The sequence below is a fragment of the Lagenorhynchus albirostris genome, chromosome 16 (genome assembly GCF_949774975.1).
Source record: "Lagenorhynchus albirostris chromosome 16, mLagAlb1.1, whole genome shotgun sequence".
In the NCBI taxonomy this organism is placed as follows: Eukaryota; Metazoa; Chordata; class Mammalia; order Artiodactyla; family Delphinidae; genus Lagenorhynchus; species Lagenorhynchus albirostris.
In genome coordinates, this window is record NC_083110.1 from 8,463,435 (window position 1) to 8,478,990 (window position 15,556).

At 41.5% G+C, this 15,556-nt stretch overlaps 1 protein-coding gene across 1 annotated transcript in view; it reads left to right on the top strand.

Annotated features, from left to right (window-relative positions):
- The window catches only part of RYR2 (ryanodine receptor 2), a 542,915-nt gene that overhangs the window by 300,998 nt on the left and 226,361 nt on the right, over window positions 1–15,556 (top strand). Inside the window, exons 33-37 of the mRNA XM_060126891.1 lie at window positions 1,375–1,535; window positions 3,584–3,743; window positions 4,119–4,205; window positions 7,853–8,079; window positions 13,108–13,912. Of these exons, the coding sequence (XP_059982874.1) occupies window positions 1,375–1,535; window positions 3,584–3,743; window positions 4,119–4,205; window positions 7,853–8,079; window positions 13,108–13,912 (1,440 nt within the window). The remainder of the gene's footprint in view (window positions 1–1,374; window positions 1,536–3,583; window positions 3,744–4,118; window positions 4,206–7,852; window positions 8,080–13,107; window positions 13,913–15,556) is intronic.

A 15,556-nucleotide genomic window follows, 5' to 3' on the forward strand; every position in this document is an offset into this window, starting at 1 on the left:
TTAGCAAGCTTACTTTTAAAATAATTATTCACTTATATCTTGGGGACTGAAAAGTTGAAAGATGTATGTGTATTCTAATGGATATTATGCAATAAGAGAGCTATTTTAGGAAAAATAATCCTTATGGCACCCTCAGTCCTGGTTTTGTTATCCTCTTTCTTGACAGCATTTTATTTGCCACTTAAGTTTTCCAAGTACATTTTGCAGTTTCTTTTGTCTCAGTGATATGTCTGCAAGATCATTTATCATACTTGGTTAGAGGTCAAGGTGTGCTGTCTGCCATTTTGAGTTTTTAAAGCACTTCTCATAAAACGCCAAATGGAAAAAATATATAGCTGTGTCCCTTTTAGAATGTCCCCATATTTGAACTTGACTTTCAGATCTGAACTATTTCAGAGTGATTTTAAGGGTTCCAGATATTATGTTAGTGATAGCATATTCAAGGTATAAAACAGGTACAAAAGCTGTAGCGTAGATTATTGTTCTCGTGTCCGCTTGAAGAATTCAAAGCCTACCTGTGTAATGGATTGATGATTTTATCACATAAACATACTATATATGTACTCCCCCATCCATTCATCCTTGGAAGTATAAAAGGCTTCAGATCATCTTTTGCTCAGATAGTCTTTTCTCTTTTTCCCATTATTTCTGAAATAACTCAGGATCTCTGTTTTAAGACTTTTCCTTCACCACATCAGTCCTTTGTGCCTATAACATTTTCCTTAGGCCAAAGGATTTTTTTTTAGTATTGAATATACTATTATTTTCTTTTTTATTGAAGTATAGTTGATTAACAATGTTGTGTTAGTTTCAGGTGTACAGCAAAGTGATTCAGTTATACATTTGTGTATATTGGGTTGGCCAGAAAGTTTGTTCGGGTTTTTCCATAAGATGTTACGGAAAAACCCAAATGAACTTTTTGGCCAAGCCAATATTGTTTTCAGATTCTTTTCCATTATATCCATTACAAGATATTGAATATAGTTCCCTATACTGTGCTATACAGTAGGACCTTCTTGTTTATCCTTTCTACATATACCAGTTTGTATCTGCTAATTCCAAACTCTCAGTCCTTCCCTCTCCCACCCCCCTCCCCTTGGCAATCCCAGTCTGTTCTCTATGTCCATGATTCTGTTTCCGTTCCATAGATAGGTTCATTTGTGTCATATTTCAGATTCCACACATAAGTGATATCATATGGTGTTTGTCTTTCTCTTTCTGACTTACTGCATTTAGTATGATAGTCTCTAGTTGCATCCATGTTGCTGCAAATATGCCAAACGATTTTAAACAAAGACATATCTTCTTAGACATTGCAAGTCAAAGTTTTGTTTCTTTTTACTTCACCAATACTTGGTGTTGCTGTCTCGACAGTACTATTACTCAGTGAGAATCTTTCCTGGACAAGAACCTGCCAACGTCTGGGTGGGCTGGATCACATCCGATTTCCAACAGTATGATACAGGCTTTGACCTGGACAGAGTTCGTACAGTGACCGTGACTCTAGGAGATGAAAAAGGAAAGGTGCACGAAAGGTTGGTTTTCCTCGATTTCTTACATGAATGACATTTGATAAACATGTTGATAAACCTAGGCTTTTTTTTTCTCTTGGATTTTATGTCCAAGATAATATTCTGTTTCTAGGAACAGTGTAATCAGACCGTTAATGTCCATGTCCTTTTTGTGACTCATACAAGCCGGTAAGGAATCTGAATATATTAAAAGTGCAAAATCTTATAAAGTAAGAGCAGTGCATCTTTTGGGGGTAATAATCATATATTCCTTCAGGTGACATCGCACACGACTGATGACTTGGGTTACCGTGACTTAGCCATTGTTTGAGGATGAGAGACAGGTGACTGTGAGGCATTTAGCCTGTGGTCTGATCTGTACCTTGGGAGCTGGTTAGGAGGTGGGGAGAAAAAGGTGAAGACAGTGTGGGCTAGTGGTTTAGACCAGGTGGACGCATTTGAACTCAGACTGAGGAGCCGTGGGTTCTTTCCTCAGCTTTGCCATTGACTCGCTGTGTGGCTTTGGGTAAGTCGGTTACAGTTTCTGTGCCATCCTTTTTCATTTATAAAACAAACCAAACTCAAACCAAACCTTCAAAAAAGTGAAGAAGGCTATCTTCCTTGCAGATAAGACAAGAGAAGATCTGGTCATTTGCACCTACTTTGTGTGCCCGTGCATCCTCTCTGATCTGCTGTGATGGGTCTCATAGAAAGAGCCCCCCCATAACGTTGCTTTTCTTTTATACCTGCACCATCATTTTTGGTGACCGGAAGCTCCCTCCCCTGCCTTCAGGTTGTAACACTTGAACCGCAGTGAACTTAGCACTTGAGACAGTGAGCCTAGCAAAAATTCTCCAATGAACAGTGCTTTACGTCAGTATGGGGGGGCCCCAAACCACCTGTTTCCAGGAATATTCTGAGGGATATATTTGATTTTCAGAGATGGGGACAGTGAAAGGAGATAATATAGGGATATGATATCTGATTGATGGTTTCGGTGAAGGAAATACAGGCTAGGGAAGGTTGTTGAATCTTACATAAATAGAGCATAGAAACACAGCCAACTTTTGACTCTTCAGAAACTGACTTTATCTCCGCCTGCTTGCTCTTTTCCTCCTACTTTCCTGTGTTTGCCCTTTTTGCCAGCCTCATTCATACATGCACTGCACAGTAGTAGAGAAAGGGAAGGAGGTGAAACTCAAATCACCTAAGTTTGCTACTATCTCTGGTAAAGGTTTTGTTGAGGGTGAAACTCAGATGGGGTTTGTTGTTAATATCACAGATCTTGTGCACTTCCCAGCTAAGTCTGTCTCTCATAGCAGATCACCAGGAATTGTCCAGAAAGGGGCTTAATTTTAGCCAAATTTTATATCTGTCGAATCACTGACAGCTCATGCAGAATTGGCCTAAAGACTTCGATAGTGTTCAGAAACAGGTGCTTCTCATCTCAGAACAAATGGTTTTAAAAAAAAAAAACAAAACCCATGAGATTTGTGACCACCTACAGGGGTGGGATAGGGAGGGTGGGAGGGAGACGTAAGGGGGAGGAGATATAGGGCTGTATGTATATGTATAGCTGATTCACTTTGTTATAAAGCAGAAACTAACATACCATTGTAAAGCAATTATACTCCAATAAAGATGTTTAAAAAAACCCCATGAGAATGAAAATTACCAATTTGGATGATTATTACATAGTTAAACTTCTTGTGTGTGTATGTGTGTTAGTTTCTGCTTTATCATAGTTAAACTTTTTTGAACCTCAGAAAAAGGTCCAGTTTGGTTTGAGTTTTTGGAGGGAAGGTGCAGGTCAGTTCTCATCCTTGGTTCCAACTGGTTGACCCGTCTTCATTAGGTGTGAAATTGAGAGATTGGAAGACCTTACTCAGAATGTCCACTGAAGTCAATGGCGTTTTGCTCAGAATCACAGAATCGGGCCCACTGTACACCTGTCCCATTTCAGCATGAGCTTGTTGCTTGCACAGCATAACTTAGGTTTAGTTTGCCAGACGTCCATGCTTTCCACGCTACCTGTGCTTGTTCAAAGATAAACATGTTTTTTTGCAATTCAGCATCAAACGCAGCAACTGCTATATGGTGTGTGCGGGTGAGAGCCTGAGCCCCGGGCAAGGACGCAACAACAACGGCCTGGAGATTGGCTGCGTGGTGGACACCGCCAGTGGGCTGCTCACCTTCACGGCCAACGGCAAGGAGCTGAGCACGTACTATCAGGTATGTGGTCAGGGATGGCCTTGCGCTTCCAGGGAGGAAACCTTTATCCCCGTTAGAGTGGAGAACACATTTTGTAAATTATAGTAAATTATAAGCTAGAAGGAAATGAAACACAAATGAGTCAATTCTGTATTTTTACTTCTGTTTGAGTAATAACAGTGCCATAAGCCCTTCAGAGTAAACAGTACATTCCTCCAAAAATGTTCACATAGTCCTGAAATGAAATATTCCAAATAATTATTGAAAGAGAATATCTGCATGAGAGGAAGAAAAAGTCTTTTTCTGTAAAGTGTTTCTTAGGTGTTAGGAAGAAAATGTATTTTTTTGTGTGTTCCTTCCTTTACTAATATTATTCAATTCATTTGATTATTTAAGGTGGAACCAAGTACAAAATTATTTCCTGCAGTTTTTGCGCAAGCTACAAGTCCCAACGTTTTTCAGTTTGAGTTGGGAAGAATAAAGGTAAGAAAGACTCATTCCTGGTATTATATTTGGGTTGTTTTTTGTTAGGAAATAGCATTTACTTCTTCTTCAATTAATTCCATACTTTATTAGTACTGATATTAATCACATAAATCATTCTTTAAAAGTTTCCATATTTGAAAATTCTGTAATCTCGTTAAGGTCACTAGGGTAACATAAGTAATTGGAAAGGGTTTTCTTTGGTTATCATGAGTATTTTATTCAATAAAACTAGGCTTGTACAGAACACAAATGCCAAATTACATACAGCTCAGTAATCACTGAACTCACAGGTAAGCTAGTGAACGGGCTTGAAGAGCTGAAAGTGTGCTACATTGTGGTAAATGCAAGAGTGACAGGTATTGAGTACTCTGGGAACATAAATGAAAGGACAACTAAGTAGGATGGGGTGGATCAGGTAAAGCTGAAAGAGGAGATGACATTTAGGTTGATTCTTAACTGTTGAATGACAGATCTCAGGGTACATTTGCTAGGAGAGGGCATTCTAGACAGAGGGTGAGAGAAAGTGAAAATACATAGGCATGAAAGTGCTGAAGGTTAAGGAATTCAGTGTGACTGTAACAAAGGATGCTTCTGGGATGTGGCTAGAGATGAATATGGATGGAAGGTAGTCCAAGTTGAAAAGGCCTTAAATGCCATAGTAAGAAGTGTACACCTATTCCCTAGGCAGTGGTGCCTTACTGGAAATTTGAAGCAGGGGATTGAGTATAATCAAACCTGTTTTGGGAAAATATGTTGGTAGTAATGTGGAGAAATATCTGCCCTCAAAAGAATGAGAGCAGGCAGTCATAATTATCTATCAACAATCCCTTACTGTCCACACGGGAGAACACGATGAGATTCATGGAAGTCATCGTAGAGAGAGAGTGAAACGTAAGAAGGTGTTTTAGGGGAGAGATTAACAGACTTTGTCAATGAATTGGATTAATAGGATTTGTTGAAATTGGATTTGGTGCTCAAGGAGAATGAAGAATCAAAGATTAATTTCTTTTTTCTTACTTTTTTTGGGGGTGGACAGTATAGTTGATTTACAATGTCGTGTTAGTTTCAGGTGTACAGCATGGTGATTCAGTTATGTGTGTGTGTGTGTGTGTGTGTGTGTGTGTACTCCTTCAGATTCTCTTCCCTTATAGGATATTACAAAATATTGGGTATAGTTCCCTGTGCTATACAGTAGGTCATTGTTGGTTATCTATTTTGTGTATAGTAGTGTGTATATGTTAATCCGAAAAGGATTAATTTGAATAATTTTCGTTTGGCCAGCCAAGGGATACTAATACAACAACAAGCAGAAGAGCCTGTTGAAATTCAGGAAAAGGAATTGAATTGAATTGGAATTCGCAGTTGTAAACAATGAGATGCTGGGCACCCCTCAGGGTGAATTTGGTAGACAGTTTTACCATGCTGGCTCAGCGACCTTGCACATATTTCTTAAACCATGTGAGCTCAGTTTCTGCCTTTGTAAAACGAGATTCCAGCTGCCACAGAAGAGCCAATACAATATGGACTAAAGGAATCTGTGATTTTTGTTAAGTAGGAGGGCTTTAGTGACCTTTCCAGAAAAATTTCAGTAAAATGATGGAAGAAGCCGTAGTATTTTGTTCAAGATCATTCAATTCATATAATTATTTGAGATTGAACGTGAGGGAAAGGAGGCAGCAGGTTTGGATGACGGAACAGGGAGATCAGCTTGGTGGTTTCTGACCACCTAGAGGGGTGGGATAGGGAGGGTGGGAGGGAGGGAGACGCAAGAGGGGAGAGATATGGGGACATATGTATATGTATAACTGATTCACTTTGTTACAAAGCAGAAACTAACACACCATTGTAAGGCAATTATACCCCAATAAAGATGTTAAAAAAAAAAAAAGTTGAAATTTGACAGAAAAGTGGTAGTTTCTCAGAACCCAGACTCTGCTATTGGTCTATTTGACATTTATGTTTCGTGTTTCATAGATATTGCAAATTGTATTATGTCCGAAACTGGACTGCTGACCATCACTCCCCCCTCCTCCTGACTTGCCTGATCGAGTCTTCTTGATCTGTCAGTTAATAACTCAGACCCCAAACCTTGGAGTCATCCTTGGCTTCCCTCCTTTACATTCCGCATCCCAGTTCCACCCCCCGGCAAATCCTCCACCTTCTGTCCTCTCCCACCACCCCTCCTGCTGATCTGCCCTCCATCACCATCATTTCCCATCTGTATTTTTCGTCACTAGCCTCTAATTCATCCTCACCCTTCTGTTTATCATAGAACAATCCGAGTGACTGTTGTTATTTTAAAATAAAAATCAGACCATGTCACTCACTTCACTGCTCGAAACCCTAGAAACCCTGTTTCCCTGAGAGTAAAAATCAGAGGTCTGATGATGGTTCTCAAGTTCTAAACCAGCTGACCTCCTCTAACCCCTCTGACTTCACCTCCTCCTGATGTCCCCTCCTTCACTCCACTGCAGCCACCCTGGCCGCCAGCTCTTCCTCAGACTTGCCAGGCAAACTCCCTCCTTGGGTTCTTTGCATTCACAGTACCCTCTGAATGGAAATTTCTTCCCCTGCATATCCACATGGTTCTTCTCTTTGGATCGTTCTGTAAATGTCATCTTCTCAGTGACACCATTCTGACCACCCTGTTTATTATTACTGTCCTGCATTCTGATTCCCCCATCCTGTTTTTTTTTCCCTCTCCATGACCCCTTTTCTAATAACTATTTAATTACTGATTTTGTTTATGTCTAATGAAAAAGAAATGGAAGCTGTATGAGGGTAGGGATTTTGTCTGTTTTGTTTCACTGATACATTCTCAGTGCCTGATACAAGTGCCTGGGTTTTTTGTCCCCATTAGCAAAAGAGAATAGGAAAGTAGCTTGAGGATGAGCAAGTCTAAATAATGCAGTAGAGAAGGTTCTGGAGGAGAGGAAGAAACCGAAGGTAATGCGGAAAGATGAGGTCATTGTTTTATTGGCCCAGAAGAGGCAGGCAGGGCTGGTATCACGATCATAAATGAATGAATATGCTTTGGTAAAGTAGAGACTTTTCTTTTCCTGAGGCCAGACTGCAGGAATTGGAATGGTTGAAGATACATATTAGAGGTGGAGGAAGGTGGAGGAGAAAGAAATTGTGTTTCTTGTTTAACAGTCAGGTTTATCTGTTGAGCTGTCTCTGGTCTATTGCTGGTTACTCAAACCTGAGAAACCTGATGATGGGTGAGGGTGTGAGCAGTTTAAGGATGGATGAAGTGGGTGACAAAGGACAGACAATAAGAAAGAGAGAAAGCCAAGTGGATGTGACCAGTCTTTCGGGATGTTTGGATGAAGGCAGCTAAAGACATGCCCAGCGTCCCTGAGGACCCAGCTTGGTAAAGGAATAGGAAAGATACATGGTTCTATTCTCTTGCTCTCGCATTCTCAGTGTGCCATTGAGTATATGGGAAGGAAACATCCCCAAATTTTCTCCACTCGTCCTTTCAGAAACAGCTCAACCCAATTTCTATTAGTTTTTGTATTGACTCTGCTCAACACGTATCGTATCTGTCATTATCTCTTTCCTGTACAGAACTCTAGTCGTCACTTCATTGATCCCCCAGGAGTGTCATCCATTCATTCTTTTTCTGCTTCCCCATCTCCTAGAATGTGATGCCTCTCTCAGCGGGATTATTCAAGAGCGAGCACAAAAACCCCGTGCCGCAGTGTCCCCCTCGTCTCCATGTGCAGTTCCTCTCACATGTCCTCTGGAGCAGAATGCCCAACCAGTTCTTGAAGGTAGACGTGTCTCGAATAAGTGAACGCCAAGGCTGGCTGGTGCAGTGTGTGGAACCTCTGCAGTTCATGTCTCTCCATATCCCAGAGGAGAACAGGTCAGGCCTGAGCATCCTTTACTGTCTGATGGGGACCCAGCAAATTAGATGCCTACCCCAGGGTTCAGGGGTGGTGCTGGGGAAACAAAGTGGGGTTTAAAAACTACTGATTTCTTGGGGCCATGCAGACGTTATTTTGTACATCCCAAGTTTAAGTCTATGTCTCAACTCCTTGGTTCCGGAAACAGAATTATTATAAGTGAAGAGGTGATTTGATAGTGTATGATTTCTTTCCTCATTCTTGTTTTGCTTATGAGAATAACAGTAAGTAAAAGTTCAGGCAAGTACAGCTGCCATCTGACTTAAGGCAGCCGAGTAAAAGAGTATCACAGAACTGTAAGATGGTAAAGAGGGAGTCAGAAAAATCACTTAGTTCAGTCCTTTGTTGGACAGATGGGAAAAACTGAGACCAAGAGATGTCAGTGAAAGAGCATTGTGAAGATACCTTGAGGGCTTTGGAAACAAGTTCACACGCATTCTAGACAGTCATAGTAATAATATAAAGTACACTGAATGTTCAGAGGTGGCTTTGTTTATGATTTTCAGTTTTTCCATGTGACAGCCAATCAAATTGCAGAGATTTCATTTTAGCAGCCTCATTATCAGTAAGTTTGGGACCAAGATTTCCCTCCCAAAATACCGTTAAAAAGTTAAGTCACAAACTGAGTGAAAACATTTCATGAAAACAATGCAAAGACACACATATTTGTTATTTTTCTTATATTTTAAAACTCTACTCTTAAAAAGCTGTAGGAGCTATGTTCATTTTTATATATTTAGACATGCTTGGCACTTTTATTTTCTTTTAATACTTTTAAAATTTAACCTGTGTTTTGGAAAACAATTGGTCAGTTCCTCAACAAGTTAAATACGGAGTTACCGTAAGAGCCTTCAATTCCACTGCTAGGTATATACCCAAGGGAAATGAAAACATGTCCACACAAAAACCTGTACACGAATTTCATAGCAGCATTATTCACAGTAGCCAACAAGTGGGAACAACCCAAATGCCCACCAACTAATTGGTGGATAAATAAAGTGTGGTGAATCCGTACTGTAAATCTGTTTGGCAATACAAAGGAATGAAGTACTTATATGTGCTACAAAATGGATGAAGCTTTAAAACATTATACTGAGTTTTTAACTAGTTATACTACTACCACATGTTATAGGATTCCATTCACAGGAAAAGTCCGTAATAGGCAAATCTTTAGGGAGAGAAAGTAGAATAATGTTTACTTAGGGGAGGCAAGGGCAGTGGACCTGAGGAATGCCTGCCACTGGGTACTACTGGGTTTCTTTTGGGGTGAGAAAAATGTTCTAAGCTTAGGTTATGGTTGCCCAGTTCCATTAATATACTAAAGCCATTGAATTATTTATTTTAAGTAGGTAAATTGTATAGTATGTAAATGATATCTCAGTAAAGCTGTTTTCAAACAGAAGAAATCCAAAGAAAAATTAATCTGGCCGGGTGAATTTTTTTTAATCCATTAAGTATTTGTATATTTTTAGGTGGAATAATGAGAGAGATACAGCATTCATAATGTACTCTTTAGAGGATTCAATTTAATTTTATACTTTTTATTTTATGTGAGAAATGTTTTATTGGAATTTTGCATCTAATGTTTTACAAAAATTACTCTGCAACCAAAAGAAACATCACATTTGGGAACGAATTTTTCTTTATAAGGGAAAATATTCTCTCTATTAAGCAGAGAGTTTTAAGTTTGTGATTTAATATGTTGGCACGTTATAGAAACCCAACATACACTCCTGCCATAGTAATGTATCATTTATGTTAATTACCTGTGATAAATTATATGCAAACGAATGGATAATTTAAATTCTTACTATAGGCTGTAAAGAATTTGAGTCAATTTCCCAAAATATATGAAATGCAAATTTGTAAAAAAAAGTGTCATTGGAATCAGGTTGCAGAGAAGGTAAGGATAGGAAAATAACAAAGCCAGGACTGGTCCACAGTCATTCACATCACACCATGATATGGCTGCACATTGGTTTCACACTTCGTAGCAGCCAAAGAAAAATCTGATGAGTTTCAAAATTCAGATTCCAAAATGGAAATGCCGACTAGTATTCAAGTAGAATCTGTTCCTCATGCCCCAATAATATGACAGTTAACTAATATTTTAAAAATTGAGGGCTTCCCTGGTGGCGCAGTGGTTGAGAGTCCGCCTGCTGATGCAGGGGACATGGGTTCATGCCCTGGTCTGGGAAGATCCCACATGCCACAGAGCGGCTGGGCCGGTGAGCCATGGTCAATGAGCCTGCGCGTCCGGAGCCTGTGCTCCACAACGGGAGAGGCCACAACAGTGAGAGGCCCGCGTACCGCAAAAAAAAAAAAAAAAAAAATTGAATGGTAGTAGATGTATGTCAGTCCTCTGTTTCTTTCATGAGCTATCTCACTTATGGTTCATAATTTAATTTACTTATTTTGGGGGTTGTTTCCCTCTTTAACTAGGCAGTAAGCTGCCTTAGGGCAGGAATCTTGTCTGTATTGTTCACCATCATTTCACCAGTGCACAGTGATCAATACATAATAGGTACTCTGTAACATTTGATGAATTAAAGAATGATATTGAGTCATGAAGGAAATTTCTCCCCTGGAGACTTTTAAAGGCTATACTGAGTTGTATTAGTCAGATTTTACTGTAATGGCAGCCCCCAAGTTTCGGTGGCTTGCAAAGAAACCTGTATTTCTTGCTCATGTTACAGGAGGTCGTGGGTCCACTGCAGCCCTGCTGCAGGCTGGGGGGATGGTCTGCAGATGTGGTTCATGTACCTTCTTGCCCAGCTGATGGGACAGCCCTGATCTGGGACGTATAGCTTCCACGGTCAAGGGTAGATATGAAGGAGGGCTAACAGACCTCTAAGAGTTTTCTTTTCCCTTGTGGCAGATGTTCTATCCAGTTACATTTTATTGACCAAGGCAAGTCAGGTATAGGCAAGCCCAAAGTAACTAGGGTCGATAAGATGACTCCATCTACAGGGAAGAAGGGGAAAGGAGAATATTTACTGACAACAGTGCAATTTACAGCACGTGCTAAAGATGTGCTAGATGATATATTTGGCGTTGTGCTTATAACAGATGAAACAGTGAGTTATTTCTTTTGCTCTCCTCCAGTTAAAGCCATTGTTCATTAATGTATGAATATTGCTACAATGGGTTGGTGTGGAAAGACAGACTAAATTAGTTGTGGTATATCTTTTGGTTTGTCTTGACCTAAGTCAGGTTATGAGAAGTAGACTACAACTCCTTCCGATTTCTCCCATTCATTCATTCCACAAACATGTATTAGTGCCCACTGTGTTCCTGGCACTGGATAGAAAATAGTGAGCAAAACAGACATGACCCTTACCTTAAAAGACTGGTCTGGTAGGGAGGAGGGGTGCTTTATAGGAAAGAACATGGCATCATAAAATGAATCATGGGGGGTGAATTGGGAGTGGCAGCAGCAACGTAGATTGTAGAGTCCTTTATATATTGTTTCTAGAAACTGACATTTTGAGATTGATCAGACGGTAGACTGAATTGCGTTCTTCAGTAAGGACCTAGAGTACAGATATTTTGTGTTGCTACAGTAAACGGGTTTATATATTTTGGCCATTAGGCAGGCTGAGGGATGGGTAACAGTCTTCTTGGGAGATTGAAGAGCCCAGTTAAGATATGGGAATCCTCCACTGCACCTTGAGGTGGCGGGGGCTTACTCAATTATACCTTTCCAAGAACTAGGTGCTAGCAACTGGGCCCAGCAGATGTGTGGTTTCCTGGAAGTCTAGGTGATACACAGGGTGGGTAATTATTTGCTAGGCATTTTATAATGCATGAATCTTCCGACTCTGAGAGTCAGAAGGTGGAGTCTGGGATAAGTCTGCACCATCAAGCCACAGTGGGTTTTAGCAGAATGCCTGTGACCTGAGAAGCACAGGTGCAATGGATAGGTGGTGTGGACAGGATGGCAGGGTACCTAAGGATAGTGACAAAGCTTAACAATAAATGATCACAGATAATTATTCAGTACCCATTGTGTGCTAGGCTAGGTGCTGGATGAATGCTAATAACCGCAGTATATAATAGCCCCTGTCCTGATGAGCTTATATTACAGTCTCACCAAGGATACATTGCAAGATGAATGAGTGGTTCCCTTGATTATCAATATATCAAGTTTCTACCTTTAATACTATAGTGTTGCCCATGAACAATCTATGTAATTTAAAGAGTTTAGAAAAATTAGCGCATCGAAAGGAATTATGTGCTCTTAAAATAGATTTTCTTTTAAAAGGAATGACTTGACTTTAGGTACATTCTGGACATACGCTTAAGGTTTAATTGCATTGAAAGGTCATGATGTGTGGTAGAAGGAAAATGATCTGATATAAACTCAGATTCCCAACAGAAACTTTGCTGAGTGAAAATGTCCCTAATAGTGTTTGTTTCATGAGTGGCACATACCTGGTGGAAACAGGGTGGCATTGGCATATGTTTGGGTCCGTGAGGGACGTGTAAGTAGGTAAATTATGTCAAAGGAATTATCCCTCTGTTTACCTACTGACTGGTTATACTCAGAGCTGATCCTAAAGTCGGAGACAAAGCAACATAGCCTAAGACTAAGTTTTCTGGCTTCTTGAAGCAGGTTAGCCAAATTGGAAAAGGAGATTCAGGATTTTTCGAAGAGTGCTCAAATTCTGAAAGGAGGGGAGTCCCCAGGGTCAGCTTGAGACCCAAATATCTAAAAGAGATGTTCAGAATCCTGAGGTGATGAAGAATGAAGACAGCTCCAAGCACTAGTGACTGGAAGTTTTCAACATCAAATTCTATCTGGAAGAAAACTTAAAAACATCTAGAACTGATGTTTTTAAATCTATGCTATCATCAAACATGTCGCAGAAAACTGATTTTAAAAATAGTGTCTGTTTCCATCACTTGTGACATCAACGACGTATGTAGATTTCTCCTCTGATGGAGAATCGTTTTCAGTGTCCATGTTTAACTTCTCTTGTCCCCAGATCTGTGGACATCCTGGAACTGACCGAGCAGGAAGAACTGCTGAAGTTCCACTACCATACTCTCCGGCTCTACTCGGCCGTCTGCGCGCTTGGGAATCACCGGGTGGCCCACGCCTTGTGCAGCCATGTGGACGAACCGCAGCTGCTCTACGCCATCGAGAACAAGTACATGCCCGGCTTGCTGCGCGCCGGCTACTACGACCTGCTGATTGACATCCACCTCAGCTCCTACGCCACTGCCAGGCTCATGATGAACAATGAGTTCATCGTCCCCATGACGGAGGAGACAAAGAGCATCACCCTCTTCCCCGATGAGAACAAAAAGCACGGCCTCCCGGGCATTGGCCTCAGCACCTCCCTCAGGCCGCGGATGCAGTTTTCCTCCCCGAGTTTTGTCAGCATTAACAACGAGGGTTACCAGTACAGCCCTGAGTTCCCGCTGGATATCCTGAAGGCCAAGACCATACAGATGCTGACGGAGGCCGTGAAAGAGGGCAGCCTTCACGCCCGGGACCCCGTCGGGGGGACCACGGAGTTCCTCTTCGTCCCTCTCATCAAGTTGTTCTATACCCTGCTCATCATGGGCATCTTCCACAACGAGGACTTGAAACACATCTTGCAGTTGATTGAGCCCAGCGTGTTCAAGGAAGCTGCCGGTCCCGAGGAAGAGGGAGAGTCGCCAGAGAAGGAGCCCTGCGCGGAAGACTCCAAGCTGGAAGGAGCCGCTGAGGAAGAAAGCAAAGGCGGTAAGAGGTCCAAGGAAGGCCTGCTCCAAATGAAACTGCCCGAGCCAGTTAAATTGCAGGTAATCAGAGAAAAAGATTGCAGTGAATTTCACAACCTATTAACACTGATCTTTGTTTCTTTTTCTGTGTGTGTGTGTGTGTGTGTGTGTGTGTGTGTGTGTGTGTATTTGTATTCCTGGGTAAAGATAGTTCTTCATAAAATTAACCAACTTTCTGTTACGCCTGGGGACATGCCCTTCTAGTTTTCTTGCATTTGGAATGAAGTTCATGTATTTTCCAATTGAGTCAGTTGGCATATTTTTTTGTATTTTTGTCAAGGTGGTTTCCTTGGTCAAGTACGTGTCCACCCGTCATACACGTCTGTGTGTGGCATGTCGCTGTTTCTCTGTGTGTATGGGTGGCTGTGCATAATTGTGCATGTGCGTGTGTGTATGTCTGTCTGAAAGGAGCATAGGAGATGGGTTTTTGTCCTGCCAGTGTTACTGAGTCCAAGCTCATATCGCTCGCCACACTGTCCAGTAAATCGAGAGACGAGATATTGGGGCAAGGAATAGTGACTTTATTCAGAAAGCCAGCAGACCGAGAAGATGGGGGACTGGTGTCCCAAAGAACCATCTTGCCTGGGCTGGGATGCTGGTTTCTTTGATAGAGCAAAGAGGGAGAGGTGTGGAAGTAAAGTTAAAACAAACAAACAAACAAAAAATGGGCAAGAAGTTATTGCAGATATTTCTTGGTTCTGGCCAGATTCAGGAGGGGATGTGTTAATTTCTTCTTCCTGCAGCCATTCACAGGGGCCTGGTCGATGTTTCCTGTGAGCTTAAAGGTATTTTAGCTTAATATTCAGGCATGGGAGGAGGGTCCCTGGAGACGGACCATTATGTATACTTTAAGCAACATCCCTTTAGTGATCAACTTGTAGCAAAAGCAATAGAATATAAAGGTTAAAGTAAAGGAAACGAATCCAATACGGAGTCAAATTTGTTCTTCCCTGTTACGCTTCTTCTCCCTCTTATTCGTTCGCAGTTTCCTTGCGTCTCCTTGTTTCCGTGGATGCATTTCACCGACATTTTGTTGGAATGCCTGAAATGCAAGGCTTTCACTGCCTGTTCCCAACCCCACCTCTACCCTTCCAACCATAGGACGCTTGCTCACCAGTAGGTGCGTCCATTCTCACACGCAAGAGTTTACTTCCTGCCTGTGTTTCTAGAGAATCAAAGACCTTGCCTGTCTTTGTGCTCATCCAGGTGTCCCGAGGACCCTTTCCTAACACCTCTTTGGTTCATGAGCATCAGTTTGTTGCTTGCATCCTTGACACCCTTTTTTTGCTCTTCCTTCCTTAGTCAGCCCTGATCGAGGTCTTCCTCTGAGCCAGGCACTGGGGGCTGGCTGAAGGAAGCTCACTGTCTCTGGGGGAAATATACACTTCTTTATGTGTATTTCTGTTAGAATATCTTATTGTTCATCGCATTAAATGCTCAGAAGGAAAAGAATGGATTTCTAGAAGAAAGAAAATTTCAACTGGAATACTGTGAGTAGGGTGACGGAAGGCCTTTCTGAAAGGGTGACTTTTTAGCTGGGGTCAGGTATGGAGTAGCGGGAGCTCAGTACTTGTGAAGAGGGAGGGGAAGAGTGTTCTAGAAGCTTTTCACATGGAGCACGGAACATGACAAAGGCTCTGACTCGGGAAGAGACCAGACCAGTGT